Source organism: Mustelus asterias, chromosome 1 (assembly GCF_964213995.1).
Source record: "Mustelus asterias chromosome 1, sMusAst1.hap1.1, whole genome shotgun sequence".
Taxonomy (NCBI): Eukaryota; Metazoa; Chordata; class Chondrichthyes; order Carcharhiniformes; family Triakidae; genus Mustelus; species Mustelus asterias.
This window is the reverse complement of record NC_135801.1, coordinates 169,394,522-169,414,075: the sequence shown is the minus strand read 5'-3', so window position 1 is coordinate 169,414,075 and position 19,554 is coordinate 169,394,522. Positions and strand designations below refer to the sequence as shown.

At 42.3% G+C, this 19,554-nt stretch overlaps 2 protein-coding genes across 2 annotated transcripts in view; one reads left to right on the top strand and one right to left on the bottom strand.

Moving 5' to 3' along the window:
- Positions 1–7,818, bottom strand: part of nelfa (negative elongation factor complex member A) — a 51,034-nt gene extending 43,216 nt beyond the window's left edge. The window contains exon 1 of the mRNA XM_078222892.1: positions 7,605–7,818. Within this exon, the coding sequence (XP_078079018.1) occupies positions 7,605–7,814 (210 nt within the window). The 5' untranslated portion in view covers positions 7,815–7,818. The remainder of the gene's footprint in view (positions 1–7,604) is intronic.
- Positions 7,572–13,695, top strand: nicol1 (NELL2 interacting cell ontogeny regulator 1). Its single transcript, XM_078222897.1, has 4 exons — positions 7,572–8,478; positions 8,612–8,727; positions 10,158–10,246; positions 12,550–13,695. Exons 2-4 carry the CDS (start codon positions 8,631–8,633, stop codon positions 12,619–12,621), a joined length of 258 nt encoding a protein of 85 aa, XP_078079023.1. The 5' UTR covers positions 7,572–8,478; positions 8,612–8,630; the 3' UTR covers positions 12,622–13,695.
- Positions 13,696–19,554: the final 5,859 nt, after the last annotated feature.

The window sequence follows — 19,554 nt, the reverse complement described above, 5'->3', positions numbered from 1 at the left end:
TACCGCAACTTAATTTACTTGCCTTTTGTCCATCAAACATTGCAATGTGGCATTCTCTTTCACATATCACCTTAGCTGAGAATTTTTCAGGCATCGTTCTTGTAATATTTCTTTGGTTCATCTAATTTAACCATTTAACTATGTCTGATCAGAAAATAATATAATTCCATCACTTATTAAAATTTTTGACCACTGTCTTTTTCCCCAGTAATTTGCCCTAATCTGTAGAGTTAACTACTGTTTTTGCAGTAATTTACATATCAGATTAAACATAATCTTGTAATTCTGTTCGTTATGGAGAATAGTAATGGATGAACACATTATAATTACATAATGAGACAGCACTGCATCTAAATTGCAATCGTCTCCATGAGGTGATAAGTCAAAAGGCCTTGCTGTTCAAACATTAAAAATCTAACAGCAATGTGCTATGTTCTCTCCAAAATTTACACTCAGTTATTGACCCCCCCAAAACATCTGATTATTCACTTGCTGTTTGTGAAACTTCACTATTCACAAATTGCTGCTCAGTTTGCCTACATGACAGTGACTGTATTTTAAAAAGTACTCATTGCTGTCAGCTGTTTTGGGGTTTCAAGAGCAACTGGAAAATCCTATATAAATGCAAGTTCCACCTTTCTTAATGCTGCAATAAATGTCATTTAATAAGTTACAAACTAGCTGATCTCCCAAAAAGACTAAAATGTAATTTTTGCAATTGTTTTGCGTCTATGACTCTCCAAATCATCACCGCAAACTTGGTTAGCCTTGCACTTGTGTATGCCTTTGTGGAACATTTAACCATGTCAACTTTGGACCACATTACAAATTTGTACAGCTACATACTCCTTCCATTCATATTTATAAACTTAGTAAAACGTTAACACACACACACACACTTAAGAAGCAGAAGCATTGCAAAGTTCTGCTTCATTCTCTAATTTGATTCCTGAAAATCATTCCAACATCAGTCTTACTGAAAATGTAAAATTACCTGAATGAAATCCACAGTTCTTTTCCCCCACTCGCAGTATACTTTAGTTTAATGATGTACGTCTGTTAAAAATAACAACCTTGACCATAACTCTAATTACTAGCCCCATATTTCAAAGATACACTGACTAAATGCATTAAACCAGCAGTTTTGAACATGGCGCTGTGCCAAAGGTCGGGTAGGGAGAAGACAGAAATGCGAGGGGGTTTCACTGATTTGCTCTTACTTTGCTGAACTTTATTTTGTTAGAAATACTGTGGAAACCCTGCCTACATTTTTGAACAAGGAAAATAACGAAAGGCCTTAAACACACAGTAGCTACTGGCAAAGCAGAAACAGATAAAAGGACTTTGTCAGCTGCAGTGAATTCTAACATCAATTCTTCCAGAAAACACCAAAAATGAACTGAGTCAGGGAATAGAGCCGATGATTACTTCTTGGAGCATTAAGTGGCAAGTCATGTTACTGGTTTTCCTGGGTTATTTGGTTCACAAAATTCCCGTTTTTAAAAAAAATCAACTTCGCTAAAGTTAAGGAAATCAACAAGTCAAAATTTGTTCAGGTTTTTAATCTGATCTGAATGCAGTGTTTGGGAAGGGAACAAGAGCAGCCCATCAAGAGGAAAAGTAGGAAATGTAATCTTTCCTACTTAGAGACATAGAGGTTTACAGCATGGAAACAGGCCCATCGGCCCAACTTGTCCATGTTGCCGGACTATACACTACTTGGACATGGATTCACAATTACTAGTCCTCACTGGCTCAGAGTTAACACTGGGAATAATGGTGAGGCTACAAATGTTCACTGCAGTTGCTGTCAGAGTTGACTGTTCCTCCACAAGTTGTGCTATAACATTAGCAAGTGACTCAGATTTTTAAAAAATTAGCAAGTGACTCAGAATTGAAATAGGCAAGGGGTGTGAAGTTGCTGTACTTACTCGCAAGAAGATATACCAGAAAATGCCTGGCTATTCAAGTGGAAATTAACTTTTAACAGCATGCCAAGTCTTAATCATTGCCAAACAACTTCTCTTGCACCAAAAGTTAACTTTTGTAAGTCTGAATTTGCACTCCTCCAGCTTTTAGCTATTGTTGGACATTTTATAAAGTATTGCTTTGAAAATGTTTTCAAAAACCCTCTTAATCTCAGCTTCCTTTCTTTCCCCATTTCACTTGAATTAATATTCTAACCTGCACTGCAAGATTTAGACACGATCACACTGAGGATTCTTCACATTCTGTACATCTTTGGACTGTGGGAGGAAACCGGAGCACCCGGAGGAAACCCACGCAGACATGGGGAAAATGTGCAAACTCCACACAGACAGTGACCCGAGGTTGGAATTGAACCCTAGTCCCTGGTGCTGTGAGGCAGCAGTGCCAGCCACCGTGCTGCCCTAACCATTGTGCCGCCATTTCTCACATAAATATTCCACTTCCAATTAGAAGACAGCATGGAATGCACCAACTGCCATGGTAAGGGTAAGCACAGCCTCATTCTGTTACCTTCATCTGCCCTTTCAGTTGAGATAGGCTGTCACTTGTCTGCTTCACAGGTCGAAGATGGCCTGCAGATACTCTGCTGTTTCAGACTCCTGATGATCAGAAGCTGCTGCTAAAAGGCCTATAACACGTCTGTGGCCAGTTACAAGCGTAATGAATGGCAAGAACTGTTTACTCAACATTGACCACAAAAAAACAGGGTCAGTGCGTTTGCGCCAAAGTTTGTGCTCAAGATAACACGAAACCAAAGAAACTAAAACACCGCTCCCCCAACATCCTGTCCTCAGACTACAGACCCTTTCAAATAAAAGCACTTTCAACTGAAAGGGCAGATGAAGGTAACAGAATGAGGCTGTGCTTACCCTTACCATGGCAGTTGGTGCATTCCATGCTGTCTTATTCTAATTGCAAGTGGAATATTTATGTGAGAAATGGCAGCACAATGGTTAGGGCAGCACGGTGGCTAGCACTGCTGCCTCACAGCACCAGGGACTAGGGTTCAATTCCAGCCTCGGGTCACTGTCTTTGTGGAGTTTGCACATTTTCCCCATGTCTGCGTGGGTTTCCTCCGGGTGCTCCTGTTTCCTCGCACAGTCCAAAGATGTACAGATTAGGTTGATTGACCATGATAAATTGACCCTAGTGTCAAGAGCTTAGCAGGGTAAATATGTGGGGTTACAAGAATAGGGCCTGGGTGAGAGATTGTGGTCGGTGCAAACTCAATGGGACCAACGGCCTCTTTCTGCACTGTAGGGATTCTATGACTTTATGAAATCAGGAGGGCACAAGACTGCTTTGGCAGATAAAGCAAAGGAAAATCCAAAAAACTTCTACAAATACATAAAGGGCAAAAGACTAACTAGGGAGAGAGTAGGGCTTCTTAAGAATCAACAAGGTCATCTATGTGCAGATCCACAAGAGATGGGCGAGATCCTAAGTGAATATTTCTCATCAGTATTTACTGTTGATTTGGGACAGGAAAATCATGTCTCATGAATTTGAGTTTTTTGAAGGGGGTAATCAAGAAGGTAGATGGGAGCAGTGCAGTTGATGCTGTCTACATGGACTTTAGCAAGGCCTTTGACAAGGTACCACATAGTAGGTTGTTGCATTAGGTTAAATCTCATAGGATCCAGGGTGAGGTAGCCAATGGATACAAAATTGGCTTGATGACAGAAGATGGTTGTAGAGGATTGTTTTTCAAACTGGAGGCCTGTGACCAGCGGTGTGTCTCAGGGATTGGTGCTGGGTCCACTGTTATTTGTCATTTATATTAATGATTTTGATGAGAATTTAGGAGGCATGGTTGGTAGGTTTGCAGATGACACCAAGATTGGTGGCATAGTGGACAGTGAAGAAGGTCATCTGCAATTACAACAGGACATTGATCAAATGAGCTAGTGGGCTGATGAATGGCAGATGGAGTTTAATTTAGATTAATGCGAGGCGATGCATTTTGACAGATCAAAACAGGGCAGACTTACTCAGTTAATGACAGGGCACTGGGGAGAGTTATAGAACAAAGAGATCTGGGGGTATAGGTTCACAACTCCTTGAAAGTGGAGTCACAGGTGGACAGAGTGGTGAAGGCAGCATTTGGCATGCTTTGTTTCATCGGTCAGAACATTGAATACAGGAGTTGGGACGTCTTGTTGAAGTTGTACAAGACATTGATAAAGCCACACTTGGAATACTGTGTACAGTTCTGGTCACCTTATTATAGAAAGGATATTATTAAACTAGAAAGAGTGCAGAAAAGATTTACTAGGATGCTCCTGGGATTTGATGGCTTGAGTTATGAGAAGCTGGATAGACTGGGACTTTTTTCCTGGAGCATAGAAGACTTAGGGGTGATCTTATAGAGGTCTATAAAATGAGAGGCATAGAACATCTAGATAGTCAACATCTATCTGCATTCTAGGACGAGAGTTCATGGTCTTAGGATAAGGGGTAGCAAATTTAAAAGAGTTGAGGAGAAACTACTTCTCCCAAATGGTTGTGAATCTGTGGAATTCGCTACCTCAAAGTGCAGTGGATGCTGGGACAGAGAGTAAATTTAAGGAGTTGGACAGATTTTTAATTGGTTATGGGGAGAAGGCAGGAAAATGGGGACGAGGATCTTTTCAGCCATCATTGAATGGTGGGGTGGACTCAATGGCCTAATTCTGCTCCTATATCTTATGAACTAACTACCTATCTTTTCCTAAAGGTAGGGGAGTCTAAAACTAGAGGGCATAGGTTTAAGGTGAGAGGGGAGAGATACAAAAGGGTCCAGAGGGAATTTTTCTTTTTTTTTAAATACAGAGGGTGGTGAGTGTCTGGAACGAACTGCCAGAGGTAGTAGTAGAGGCGGGTACAATTTTGTCTTTTCAAAAGCATTTAGATTGTTACATGGTTAAGATGGGTACAGAAGGATATGGGCCAAGCACAGGCAATTGGGGGTAGCTTAGTGGCTAAAAAAAAGGGTGGCATGGACAAGTTGGGCCGAAGGGCCTCTTTTCATTCTGTAAACCACTATGACTGTATAATTGCTGCCAGTCTAATATCCACAGCACTGGTGGCAAGTACTGACAGGCTACTGGCTGCATAATTGTTGACCCCTGGCAGAGCAGGATTGTTCTACAGAGGAGAGATTTAGAATACGGAGCCTATATTCTCTAGAGTTTGGAAAAAATGAGAGGTGATCTCATTGAAACTTACAAAATTCCGACAGGGCTCAAAAGGTAGATGCAGGAAGGTTGCAGGGTCTAGGGCCAGGGGACACAGTCACAGAATAAACGGTAGGTCATTTAGGACCACAGCCCAAAATTCTGTAGATTAGCAATGCTAAATTGTCCCATAATGTCAGGGGACTATCAAGATAAATAGATGGGGTTACGGGGATAGGGCCTGGGTGGTACTGTTGTCAGTGCAGGCTCGATGGGCTGATTGGCCCCCTTCTGCACTGTAGGGCTTCTATTATTCGTTTTGTTTTATTTATTAGTATCACAAGTAGGCTTACATTAGAACAAAGAACAAACAAAGAACAATACAGCACAGGAACAGGCCCTTCGGCCCTCCAAGCCCGTGCCGCTCCCTGTCCAAACTAGACCATTCTTTTGTATACCTCCATTCCCATTCCGTTCATATGGCTATCTAGACAAGTCTTAAACGTTCCCAGTGTGTCCGCCTCCACCACCATGCCTGGCAGCGCATTCCAGGCCCCCACCACCCTCTGTGTAAAATATGTCCTTCTGATATCTGTGTTAAACCCCCCCCCCCCTTCACCTTGAACCTATGACCCCTCGTGAACGTCACCACCGACCTGGGGAAAAGCTTCCCACCGTTCACCCTATCTATGCCTTTCATAAATTTTATACACCTCTATTAAGTCTCCCCTCATCCTCCGTCTTTCCAGGGAGAACAACCCCAGTTTACCCAATCTCTCCTCATAACCACGCCCCTCCATACCAGGCAACATCCTGGTAAACCCCCTCTGTACTCTCTCCAAAGCCTCCACGTCCTTCTGGTAGTGTGGTAACCAGAACTGGACGCAGTATTCCAAATGCGGCCGAACCAACGTTCTATACATCTGCAACATCAGACCCCAACTTTTATACTCTATGCCCCGTCCTATAAAGGCAAGCATGCCATATGCCTTCTTCACCACCTTCTCCACCTGTGACGTCACCTTCAAGGATCTGTGGACTTGAATACCCAGGTCCCTCTGCGTATCTACACCCTTTATGGTTCTGCCATTTATTGTATAGCTCCTCCCTACATTATTTCTACCAAAATACATCACTTCGCATTTATCAGGATTGAACTCCATCTGCCATTTCTTTGCCCAAATTTCCAGCCTATCTATATCCTTCTGTAGCTTCTGACAATGCTCCTCACTATCTGCAAGTCCTGCCAATTTTGTGTCGTCCGCAAACTTACTGATCACCCCAGTTACACCTTCTTCCAGATCGTTTATATAAATCACAAACAGCAGAGGTCCCAATACAGAGCCCTGCGGAACACCACTAGTCACAGGCTTCCAGCCGGAAAAAGACCCTTCCACTACCACCCTCTGTCTTCTGTGACCAAGCCAGTTCTCCACCCATCTAGCCACCTCCCCCTTTATCCCATGAGATCCAACCTTTTTCACCAGCCTACCATGAGGGACTTTGTCAAATGCTTTACTAAAGTCCATATAGACGACATCCACAGCCCTTCCCTCGTCAACCATTCTGGTCACTTCTTCAAAAAACTCCACCAGGTTAGTGAGGCATGATCTCCCTCTCACAAAACCATGGCATGGCAAATAAAGTTACTATGAAAATCCCCAAACTCCAGCACCTGATGTGGGTACTCTGAGGGAGAATTTAGCAAGGCTAATGCACCTAACCAGCGTGTCTTTCGGACTGTGGGAGGAAACCGGAGCACCTGGAGAAAACCCACGCAGCTCCGGGGAGAACGTGCAGGCTCCGCACGAACAGGGACCCAAGCTGGGAATTGACCCCAGGTCCCTGGCGCTTTGCCTCTGTGCCACCCATGACTGTCTATGACTGAATAAAGAGGAATTTCTTCTTCTTTGGAGACTGATTTGCAGTTGAAACTCCAAAAATCAATCTAAGATTCCACAAACAAGCTCATTCTGCAAATCCAGATAAAGCTGAGGCACTAAGCGTTCTTTTATGTTCAAGTTAATTCAGTAGGATGGCACTGGGTGCTGTTACATACATTGCTTCCTAACTTAAGCAATGTTATGCCATACCAGCAGAGAAAATAAAATCCTTTTGCATTAAGAAAAGATAAATGTTTTTTTGAGAAAAAATGCAAATAAAGTTTTTTTTATAAAGATCGCCAAAAAAATAGATTGTACGGCTCAATGTTAAATGCCACCTCAAAAACTGCATACCTTTATTAACACACCTTCCCCATTATATATATCAAATAAAACTTTTTTTAAAAGTGGATTCATCAGGTTAATACACGTATGTATGGAGAAGGGGCGGTTATATTTAGTGATTTGACCCCTATGTTTCATGTACTTCCTGGCGCGTTCGCTTCAGTTTCCCTTCCAGCCTCTGACACACACACACATACACACACTCAGTCAGGGAGAAGCAAAGGCGCCTCACCTCATCTACTGTCCGCTTGGGAAGGTGCAGGATCCCCAACAGCAGTTTGAGCTTCACCGCCGACGAGAGGCCGTGAAAACACACGCGGATATTGTCCACGACGTCCTTAGTGAGCAGCGAGGCGATGCTGGGAGGCGCCCAGAGCTCGTCCGCCGAGCCGAGCTTGTTGTGCAGCCACAAGCCTGTGTCGCTCTCCCTCATGGACGCCATCTTGAAGAAGGAGATTTGAATGGACGGGCATTAACCGGGACGACTAAAGCCCTGTGCGGCAGGCCACGCCCCCTCAGCGGGCAGGCCGCACCTCCTTCGATCCCGGGTCCTGTCACTCACACCTAGATCACGCCCCCATCGCGCGCGGGGTTGGCGGGGCCCCCCCCCGGGCAGTGTCACTCACACCTAGGCCGCGCCCCTTTGCAACTCGGGCCACCGTCTCCTCCTTCGCACGAGGAGCTGTGTCGCTCCACGCCGAGGCTACGCCCCCTTCGCGCGAGGGCAGTGTCACTCAACCTAGGCTTCGCACCAAGGTCACGCCCCCTTCGCGCGAGGGCAGTGTCACTCACACCTAGGCCGCGCCCCTTCGCACCAAGGTCACGCGCCCCCTTCGCAAGCGGGCCGGGTCCCTCGCACTAAGGTACACGCCCTATTCCCCGCCCAGGCCACACCCACAGCCGGTTGTAGTCCCGCCCCTCTCCCGCCGACAGCCTCCAACCGCTGGTTTGATTGACGTGGCCGCGTGCCCCCCCGCCCCCCTGCGCTTCGCCGATTGGTTGGAGCCCCTGTCAATCATTCCCCTGCCGCCCTCCCCCTCTCAGCAGGGCCCGGTCAGCTCGGGATTTAAGAAGAAGCTCGAGCGCTTTTTGAATTTAGAAATTCGGTTGGTTTTGGCTTAGATTAATTTGAGAAAACATGTCTTTCAAAATGAAATGAAAAGCATTGAGAGGACAGTTTATTTGCTGAATAATGAAATAACGGTGAATTTTCTATCCCCACCCCCCCCTCACAAACAGCCTCGCCGCTGCTGCCGGGATGATGGCCGCTCCTCCGCTCTGTGTCTTCGTGCTGCTCACTGCCGCTTTGTTAACCGAGGCTAACAGCGACTCCGGCACTGTGATCCCGGCTGAAAGTAAGTCCTGCTTCCCTCCCTTACCCCACCATCCCGGGCATCAAGTCAATAGTAAAGTAAGAGGCGACCTGATTGAAAGATCTATTGCTGAGTGAGGGGTTCTGACAGGGTGGATGTGGAGAGGATTATTATTGTCACAGGTATACAGTGAGAAGTATTGTTTCTTGCACGCCATACAAAGCATACCATTCATAGAGAAGGAAAGGGGGCAGAATGCAGTATCACAGTCATAGGGTGTTGAGGAAAATCAACTTCATATATGAATCATAGAATCCCTACAGAAGGAGGCCATTCGGCCCATCAAGTCTGTACCAACCATAATCCCACCCATCTCCTAACCCTCGTTTACTAATCCCCCTGACACTATGGTCAATCTAGCATAGCCAATCAACCTAACCTGCACATCTTTGGACTGTAGGAGGAATCCGGAGCACCCGGAGGAAACCCACACAGACAGTGACCGAGGCTAGAATTGAACCCAGGTCCCTGGCATTGTGAGGCAGCAGTGCTTGCCACCGTGCTGCCCCTGAAAATATACATTTTCCTGCTAGTACAGTATACATAGCTTTGCACTGCTTTCCTAAGAGCCAGTGCATAAGATAAATAGCTCCACAGCGATCTGATTGAGATGCGCAAGTATATGTATAGGGTACATGCACATTCTGCTTCACAAGTGCAGTGTTGCACTTGGCTTTGGAGGAAAGCAGATTAACAGTAACTTGGCTAGTGTGAATAAACCTGTGTCAATGAACTACACACTACTTAAACGCCTTAGTCATCCAGCTTGATTTGAATTCATGAAAGTGTGTTTCTTATTTTATAGAGCAGTGAATGATGAAAATGGACAGTTTTATTCCGTAGGTAACTGGTCACAGAGGATATTCGTGCTTTAACTGCCTTTGAGACTATGTTGAATTGGATTAAAATGGATTGTTCACAGCATGTATAGTTGTGCGCAACTGGGTTGTTTATAAAGTAGTTGAAATTTAATAATTGAAACTTTTGAATTAAGCCAGTTTAATTGTTTGTATCATATTGACCTGTCAACTCTGACAATTTAGTTTTAGTTACAAGGATTATAATCCCAGACTGGAGTTGGGAATAGGAAAAATAAAGATTGAACCCCAACAATTTTGAGTATGATCTATCCTAATCTGAGTTGAATTTTATAGTATGCTTGTGGTTATTCTGATTTATGATGCAATAAATGCATAGCAGTGTTTGCTAGGGCCATCTGTGAAGTAGTTAAATCAAACCACAATATTTGCTTTATAATTTGAAAAACATAATCCAATGCTACTATAAACATCTGATGGCAAAGTGTTTGTGATAACTTTATTTGTTAGCTTGTTTTGTTAACTGTGCCAATTGTAAGTTTTTAGTTATATTGTTTGTAGTTCATTTTAGTTGCTTTAATGTTTCTTCCACAGGTCGCCCCTGTGTTGACTGTCATGCTTTTGAATTCATGCAGAGAGCATTACAGGACTTGAAAAGGACTGCAAATAACCTAAACACTCGGGTAAATATGCATTGCTCACTATAACCAATTGATAAAAATTAAAGTTGTACAGATTAAAATAACTATCACTAGGAGCAATACAAAATATGTTCTTTGTTTTCTATAACAGTTATGATACATGAGATCCTGCTGTAAAACTGATCTATAAGTTTAAGAAAAAGTGTTACTTTTTTCAGTACTTCAGAAAGTTATGATGCATTGTATTAGCATAGTACACAAATAATTTTATTGCAGCGCAACTCCATTAGATCATCTGAACTTACTGTATGGTGTTGCAATTAGAATATGGTTAACAATATGTGGGCAAACAATAAGGAGAGCATCCCCTTGACCATATAAAAGGGCTTTTGGTAAGTATCGTGATGGATAATCAGGTCAAGCCGCTTTTAAGTATCTTGTGTTAATGATCAGTATTCCTAATTTTCTCATCTTTTTCACCAGTATTCATAGCTAGTGTAAGGAATCCACTAAAGAATAGGTATTTATTTTTATGTTTGGGGTGAGTCACCTTTTAATTTGGAACTTTTAAAAGGCTATCATTAAAGATTACTTATGCTTTTTACTGATGCGTGGCATTAATCTGAAATGCCTTCAAATATTCAACTGTATTTACTTCTGGTAGTTTGGTAGTATAGAACTTGAGTGCTATGAAAAATTCATATTTTTGTTAACTTTTCATCATGCACTTATCAGTACATTCGCAAGAATACAATGTACGGGAATCAACAAATTTATACAGTATGAAAAGAGAATGCTGATTGGTTGGCAAGTGGACTTTGAATCATAGAATCCTACAGTGCAGAAAGAGGCCATTCGGCCCATCGAGTCTACACCAACCACAATCCCACCCAGGCCCTATCCACATATCCCTACATATTTACCCACTATCCCCTCTAACCTATGCATCCCGGGACACTAGGGGGCAATTTAGAATGGCCAATCAACCTAGCCCGCACATCTTTGGACTGTGGGAGGAAACCGGAGCACCCGGAGGAAACCCACGCAGACACGGGGAGAATGTGCAAACTCCACACGGACAGCGACCCGAGCCGGGATTCGAACCCAGGTCCCTGGAGCTGTGAAGCAGCAGTGCAAACCACTGTGCTACCGTGCCACCCCTTGATTGGTAGAGGTGTTGCCATGGAGAGTGCACTGGTTAATGGTGACTGACTGTTAACTGCCAAGCATTGTTTGAAATTTAAACCAGACAGCTTGACTCTAGTCATGGCATTGCACTGAGGAATGAATCCGTGAATGGCTGTCACTTATTTTATTTAGCTGAAACAGGCACAATGTGTATACATGTTCCTTTGTCTGCAAAGAACAGGGTCCTGTGTATTAATATATATAGCTGCCAGTACATATACATTCATCACACTGCAAGCCTGACTGGCAATCTTAAATTGGTTGTTACTGTAATTGCTAGCATACTGAGGATTATTTAGCAAATGTTGTCCAATTATGAAATCAATTCTAATATTGGACATTGTGTTTTGAGTTTTGCAAGCACAGCTGGTTGGGTACGGTCTGTACTTTACCCATTGCAAAAAATGGAAGGGACTTGCTGTTTTGATATGATCCGCCAGTCTTTGGAATGTGTGGCCTGGGTATCTGGCACTACACTGGCACCAAAATTCATATAGCACATTACTCATATGTGTGATAGAACATCTTTTTGGCTTGACGGCAACATCCTGTTATGGGCGAATACCACTTGTGTTGCTTCTGCATAATAGCAGTGTGAAACAGCTCATTTCACCTGTTGCTCAAATCTTTGAGATACCATGCCCTTCCAGCTCATCTGAGATAGACTGGACACTTTTTCAGTGCTGAAAATGATGATTGTAGGCTCGTTCATGAGTTTGCACAATATATGCTCAAAAGATAATGCAAAATAATCAGATGGGGTAGCTATTATCCTGCAGGATGTCTTTGAAGTTCCCAATTTCAGAATCAAGCTTGTATGGTGAGCAAATCTCTTTGAGGTTACCAATAAGACCAATTGTATAGACCTTGAAACTGTGAGAATCTTGACATATATTTTGACCGGTGTATTTACTTCAATATTTCTTAGATCTTTTAAATCTTCAAATTAACTTTTTTGTCCGCATATTTTTTAAAAATGTCCCTTAAAAGTGACATATATTAGCCACATTGATGCAAGCCAGACAATGGCTAAGTGCTTGGACTACAATCAAAGAAACATAAACAGATTCTTTTGGAGGGGAAGGAGAATTTACATTTGGCATATGTTTGTTTGTGTAAAATTTTGAATGTCCCATTGATATCATCTCTATTTTCAGACTGACGATCTGCTGCTGAGAGTGGAAAAGCGGGCATTTTGTGACTGCCTGCCTTTCAACCTGTTAGCCTGATGTACCAGAGATGGACCATGATACTTTGCTCAGAGCACGTTCCTATGAATCATGTGACACAAGTGAAGTGTGTCTCAAACACTTGAGATGAGAATGTGTTTTAGCCGGTGATACACAAAGCTAACAATTCACAGTGAAATAATAAATATGTTTCAGTGGCCTTTTATTAAAAGAAGGAAATAGATTATTTGATTTAAGAAGCCACTGTTTTTGGAATTCTCTTCCAAAACCACATTACCCTGGTATCAGTGTTGCTGTTTTCAAAGGTTTCCTAAAGGCCTTTTTCTTTCACCATTCCTTCAATTTCTCCTTGCCCCACCCGGCCACATTCAATATTTTTCAAGCTTACTCAGACCCCATCTTTCCTCCTTGTTAATGATGTGGAAATGCCGGCGTTGGACTGGGGTGGGTACAGTAAGAAGTTTCACAACACCAGGTTAAAGTCCAACAGGTTTATTTGGAATTGCGAGCTTTCGGAGCCCCGCAAGCTCGTGATTCCAAATAAACCTGTTGGACTTTAACCTGGTGTTGTGAGCCTTGTTAAATGAATTGAGATGTTTTAATGTAAGGAGCCTATATAAATTTAATTTCTTGTGAGTTTTATTTTGCAGGTCACTATCATATGTTTGCACTTTAATTTATCCTGCAATTAACTAGAAAGCATGAAATGTTGTGTAATGAGCCAGTTTACTATTATGTAATCTCTATATTCTCCTGTTTCTTAACTTCTTACAGGTATAGAGTAGGAATATGGAGTTGAAGTACAAAATAGCTGTAATCCTATTGAATGGCAAGCAGCTTGAGGGGCCAAGTAGCCTGCTCCTGTTCCTGTTTCTTATATTCTTATAAGATTCTTTTATGTTCAGTTGTTGGCGAGTAGAATGTCTTGTACTAAGATTTAAATTTTCAGCTGTATAAAATGTGGTATTGTGCAAGGTTGACGAGTAGTATTATTAACATTTATTTGATTTATGTATTGACGTGTTGATCCTAAAAATGTAACTTATTTAACCATTTGAATATGCATGATACAGTTACTATTTTAATTTGCTACATGGAATTAAAATTGTATTCAAAAAGAAATTCAGTTGATTAATTTTGAAGTTAGTGCAATTCTTCTAAATCTTTGCTTTGTTTCTCTCTCCCACACCTCAGTTGCTACATATTTCCTGACCAAAAGCAAATTGACATCCTGTCTCCAGACAGTTTCTGCCCATGAAGTTGCTGAAGTGGTGATATGAGAATAGAAGCTGAGCCTCTGGTTGTCACTCCTACTCTTTCACAAATTGCTCTGTGCTCTTTTCAGCACTTTGTGCAGTGACATGATAGTGTAAATCAGAGGTGCATGACGAACCTGTTTGAAACCTGCCCATCCATCCACAAAATCCTGATTGTTTATAAATTAATAATGGAGATTATGGTTTTAAAGATATGCCAATTTGTTTACAAGATTGACAAATGAAGAGATAATGGGCACGATTTTTCCAGCCCGCTGTGCTGCTCGAGTAGCATGACTTTCCCAGGCCATTTTTTTAATGGCATAATCAGCCGCATGGTGGAAAGCAGCATGAGGCTGATTACAATATTTAAATTGCCATTTCAATATCATTAGCGAGCCCAGGACTCTCCCTGACTTGGAACATTAACTCTATTCTCTCTCCATCGATGCTATCAGAATTGCTGTGATTCTGTTTTTCAGATTCCAGCATCCGCAGTAGTTTGCCTTTTAAGTTAACTGGCCCAAAGTTTCCTGTTTTCTACATCCCTTGCTTTTTGAATAGAGGGGTTATATTTGCTACTTTCCAGTCTGATGTAACCTTTCTGAAATCTAGGGAATTTTGGAAAATTAATACCAATGCGTTTACTACCTCACTAGCCACCTCTTTTTTAAGACCCCCAAATGAAGTCCATCTGAATCTGGAGACTTGTCAGCCCAGCTCCATCAGTTTCCTCCGTACCGTTTCCCTAATGATTGTAATTTCACCGAGTTTCTCTCTCCCTTCCACCTCCCGATTTACAGCTGTTATTAGAACATTTTTGTATCCTCTATGGCGAAAACAGAAGCAAAATATTTGTTCACTTCATCCACATTTCCTTATTATTATCTATTAACTCCTAATTCTCACTCTTGAGAGGACCAACATTCACTTTACTTGCTCTTTTCCTGTTTAAATGCCTGTAGAAACAGTTCATCGAATCTATGGCATGGAGACAGGCCCTTAGGCCCAAACTGGTCCATGCCGACCAAAACAAAGTCCATCTAAGCTAACTCCATTTGGCCCATATCCCTCTAAACCTTTCCTATCCATGTATCTGTCCAAATGCCTTTAAATGTTGTCAATGTCCCTGCCTCAACCACTTCCTCCGGCAGCTCATTCCACACACGTACCACCCTCTGTGTAAAAACATTGCTCCTGAGGTTACCATTAATTCTTTCCCCTCTTAACTTAAAACCTATGCCCTCAGTTCTTGATTCCCCAACCCTGGGAAAAAGACAGTGCATTCACCCTATCCATGTCTCTCATGATCTTATACACCTCAGTCTCCTACGCTGCAAAGAAAGAAGTCCTAGCCTGTCCAATCTCTCCCTATAACTCAGTCCTTTGAGTCTAGCCATCTGTTTTTACATTTCTAGCTATTCATACCCTTTAATTTCTTTTTCCTGCCTAACCTTTTGGTCATTCTCTGCACTTTTTTATTCATCTGACTGGATGCTCATCTTTGTGCAGTTACATGTGTTTTCCTGAAGTTCAATGCTTTCCCTCACTTCTTTAGTTAACCATGGATGGTGGAGCCCCCTTTAAAATTTTTCTTTATACTTATTTGGGGTATTCTGAAATATCCCCTTAAATGTCTGCCACTGCTTCTCTATTGATCTATTTCCTAACCTGCTATCCCAGTTCACATCAACTAGCTCAGTTTTCATGTCTACACCACTCCCCTTATTTAAGTTTAAAATACTAATCTTTGAATCATCCTTCTCCCTTTCAAACTGGATGTAAAATTCAATCACGTTGTGTCCACTGCCACCTAGGGGTTCCTTCACTCTGAGGTCATTAATCCTGTCACATTACACAATGCTAAGTATAATATAACCTGCTCACTGGTTGGTTCCAAAATGTGCTGCTTTCTAAGAAACAATCTTGAAAGCATTCTATGAACATCCATTGCCAATCTGATTCTTCCAGTTTGTATCCAGATTAAAGTCACCCACGATTATTGCTGTCCCTTTTCATCACATGCACTCAATATTGCTTCCTGTATACTTTGTCTTACATTATGGTTGCTATTCGAAGACCACTAGTGAATTATTTCCCCTACTCTTCCTCATTTCCACTCGAACCTTTTCTACACCCTGATCTCCTGAACCAAGTTCAACTCTAGACCAATGCCATCTTTGATCTACCTTGTGCTATCCCTCCACCTTTACCTAGCTTCCTATTCTTCTTCAATGTCATATACCCTTCAAGGTTCAGGACAAAATCCTTCTGTAGCCGTAAAGGCGATCAAATCATTTATTCACTTTAATGTGCGCTTGTCAACTTGTTTACTTTGTTGTGAATGCTAGGGGCATTCAATTACAAAGCATTGTTTTGTCTTTTCTTTTGTAATATCTAGTCTTGATTGTTGGTGTATTCTTAGGTTTATTTCTATCCCTGCCATTCCCTGGCCCTCATTTCTCATATTAGTATTTTCCTCTCTTGTCTACTCTTTGCTACACCACCTCTTTCTACATTTGATCCTTTGCCCTCAATATTTGATTTAAAGCCCTCTCTACTTCCCTAGTTATATGGTTCACAAGAACACTGGTCCCAGTGTGGTTTAGGATGTAGACCATCCCAAAGGTACAACACCCACTTTCCCCAGTATTGATGGCAGTGCCGTGAGATAGAGAACCTGGTGAACTGGTGCCGTGACAATCTCTCCCTCCATGTCGACAAAACGAAGGAGATTGTCATTGACTTCAGGAAGCATAGAGGAGAACATATCGCTGACTACATCAATGGAGACGAAGTAGAAAGGGTTGAGAGCTTCAAGTTTTTAGGTGTCCAGATCACCAACAACTTGTCCTGGTTCCCCCATGCCGACACTATAGTTAAGAAAGCCCACCAACGCCTCTATTTAGAAGACTAAGGAAATTTGGCATGTCAGCTACGACTCTCAACAACTTTTACAGATGTATCATAGAAAGCATTCTTTCTGGTTGTATCACAATTTGGTATGGCTCCTGCTCTGTCCAAGACGGCAAGGAACTACAAAAGATCATGAATGTAGCCCAATCCATCACACCAGCCTCCCATCCATTGACTCTGTCTACACTTCCTGCTGCCTCGGCAAAGCAGCCAGCATAATTAAGGACCCCCACGCATCCTGGACATTCTTAATTCCACCTTCTTCCGTCGGGAAAAAGATACAAAAGTCCGAAGTGTCATACCAATGGATTCAAGAACAGCTTCTTCCCTGCTGCTGTCAGACTTTTGAATAGATTTACCTTGCAATAAGTTGATCTTTCTCTACACCCTAGCTATGACTGAAACACTACATTCTGCACTCGTTTCCTTTTCTATGAACGGTATGCTTTGTCTGTATAGCGTGCAAGAGACAATACTTCACACTATACAAATACATGTGACAATAAACCAAATCTAACGGGACCACATATTCATTTCTCTAATGTTATGTACTCCATGTGAATTTTCAAGTGGTTCAAGTAATAAACTTTTGAGGTTCTCCATTTTAATTTAGTGCCTCTTTCCTAGTTCTCACTTTGTTGTTGGTAACTACATGGACTATGACAACTGGATCCTCCCCCTCTCAATGCTAGTTCCTCTACAGCCCAGAGTAGATATCCTGAAACCTGGCACTGGGCAGGCAACACAGCCTGTGATAGTTGTAATTACTGGTGTTGCCCTTCTTGTTTTCTCAGTCAGGTTGCTGTTGATCTACATTCTGTTATTCAGTTTGGACAAAACTGCTGCAGCTTTTGTGATTTCAGCATCAAGTGACTAATTGTGGAACTTAGATATATGAACCTATCAACACCGTCCAGTGTCACATTGTCAGTGTTGATTGATGATGGTATAGCAACAACCTGGATCATGACATTTGTCTTTCTGATGTTGATAGACAACTCTTCACATGTGTGAGAGAGTGTGTATTTGTCACCAAAGGTGTTCCTGGGTGCCAAATACTAGTGAGACATTGTCAGTGTAGAACAACTCTGATGAGAACTTGGCACACCTTTGCATTATATCTCAGGTGAGCAAGGCTGAACAGCTTTCTGTCAGTTCTGGTATGTAAATAGACAGCCTGTGTAGATGACCTGAAAATATATGACAGCAACAAGCAGAACAAAATGCCAAAGGATGTCGGTGCCCAGAACACAATCCTGTTTGACACCACTGTAGATCTTAAAGGATTCCAACGTTGCCCTGTCGTAGCTGACCTTACCCATTGTGTTGTCATGGAAAGAGATCAAATTGAACAACTTTGGTGGACAGCTAATTTTCTCCAGCAGCTTGACAGGGTAGATGTTGCAAGGTTGTTTCCTCTTGTAGGACAGTCTAGGACCAGAGGACATAATCTCAGAGTAAGGGGTCACACATTTAAGACAGAGATGAGAAGGAATTTCTTCCCTGAGAGGGTAGTGAATCTGTGGAATTCTTTACCGCAGAGAGCTGTAGTGGCTGGGCAGCTAAGTATGTTCAAAGCTGAGACAGACAGATTTTCAATCAGTAAGGGAATCAAAGGTTATGGGAATAAGGCGGGAAAGTTTAGCTGAGGATTATCAGATGAGATCAGTCATGATCTCATTAAATGGCAGAGCAGACCTGATGGGCCGAATGGTCTACTACTGCTCCAACATCCTTTGGCCTTAAATGGACTTCTTCTACTTGCATGGTTGAATGCCTTGGTGAGATCAGTGAAGGCAATATAGAGTGGTCTCCTTTGTTCATGTTATATCTTTTGTAGCTGCAATACCAAGAAGGTCATGTCAGTTGTGGATCTTCTGAAACACACTGACATTCGGGATAGAGGTGTTCTACCCAGATCTGCAGTCCTACATGGGTAAATATTTTTTCCCTGGATGCTCAGCAGGGAGATGCCACGATAGTTGTTGCAATCACGGCAGTTACCCTTGTTCATGTACAGATTTGTTCTCAAGCTGACTAATTTTAAAATGTTGCCACGTTATCACTTAACAGTTAACCCCTCACCCATCCTTAGCCTGCAGTATCTCTTCATGTTGATTAGTTAGGACTAGTGTGAAGGTGATACTCATGCAAACCTTGATGAGATCAATGGACTCGGCTTGGACTTGGGATCAAGCTGAAAATCTTTCTGCTCCGTTCTGTTTGGATCCTAGCATCAGGTTTATTTACCCACAGTTACCTGGGCAATTTTCTTTCAACTGAAGCATTATGCCTGATGCAGGTCCCTGGATAATAATTTGGAGGAGCAAGGCTGAACAGCTTTCTGTCAGTTCTGGTATGTAAATAGACAGCCTGTGTAGATGACCTGAAAATATCCCCCTGGATAATAATTTGGAGGAGGGAGGGAAAAGCCAGGTATCACCTTGAGTTGGGGAGTAAGTGTGGTTGGGATGAGGCGCTTACCAAAATTTCTGTACGATATGGAAAGGGCAAGAAACCCTGGGCCATTCAGGAGGGGTTTATGGTAGGGGGGGGGGGGGGGGGGGGTTGATGGATATCTTTATATATGCAATTCATGGGTTCCATGATAAGCAACTGATTCATAACGAGGGTCAAGACTTGGATTTTAACTGCTCATGGTCCCAGCCAAGCTCATTTTAATCTCCAAGTTAGTTTCCTGCATATCTGTAGTTGAATAAGGTCCAATCAAATTTTTACAATCATGACTTGTAAATCCTACCGATTAACAAAATTGCAGGGTTAGGAGTCCGGCATCTGG

Excerpts from the sequence above, each read along its gene's own strand:
- nicol1 (XM_078222897.1), top strand. The coding sequence starts at position 8,631 with ATGATGGCCGCTCCTCCGCTCTGTGTCTTCGTGCTGCTCACTGCCGCT. Across the intron at positions 8,728-10,157 it reads CACTGTGATCCCGGCTGAAA|GTCGCCCCTGTGTTGACTGT; the intron begins GTAAGTCCTGCT and ends TTTCTTCCACAG. Across the intron at positions 10,247-12,549 it reads CAAATAACCTAAACACTCGG|ACTGACGATCTGCTGCTGAG; the intron begins GTAAATATGCAT and ends CTCTATTTTCAG.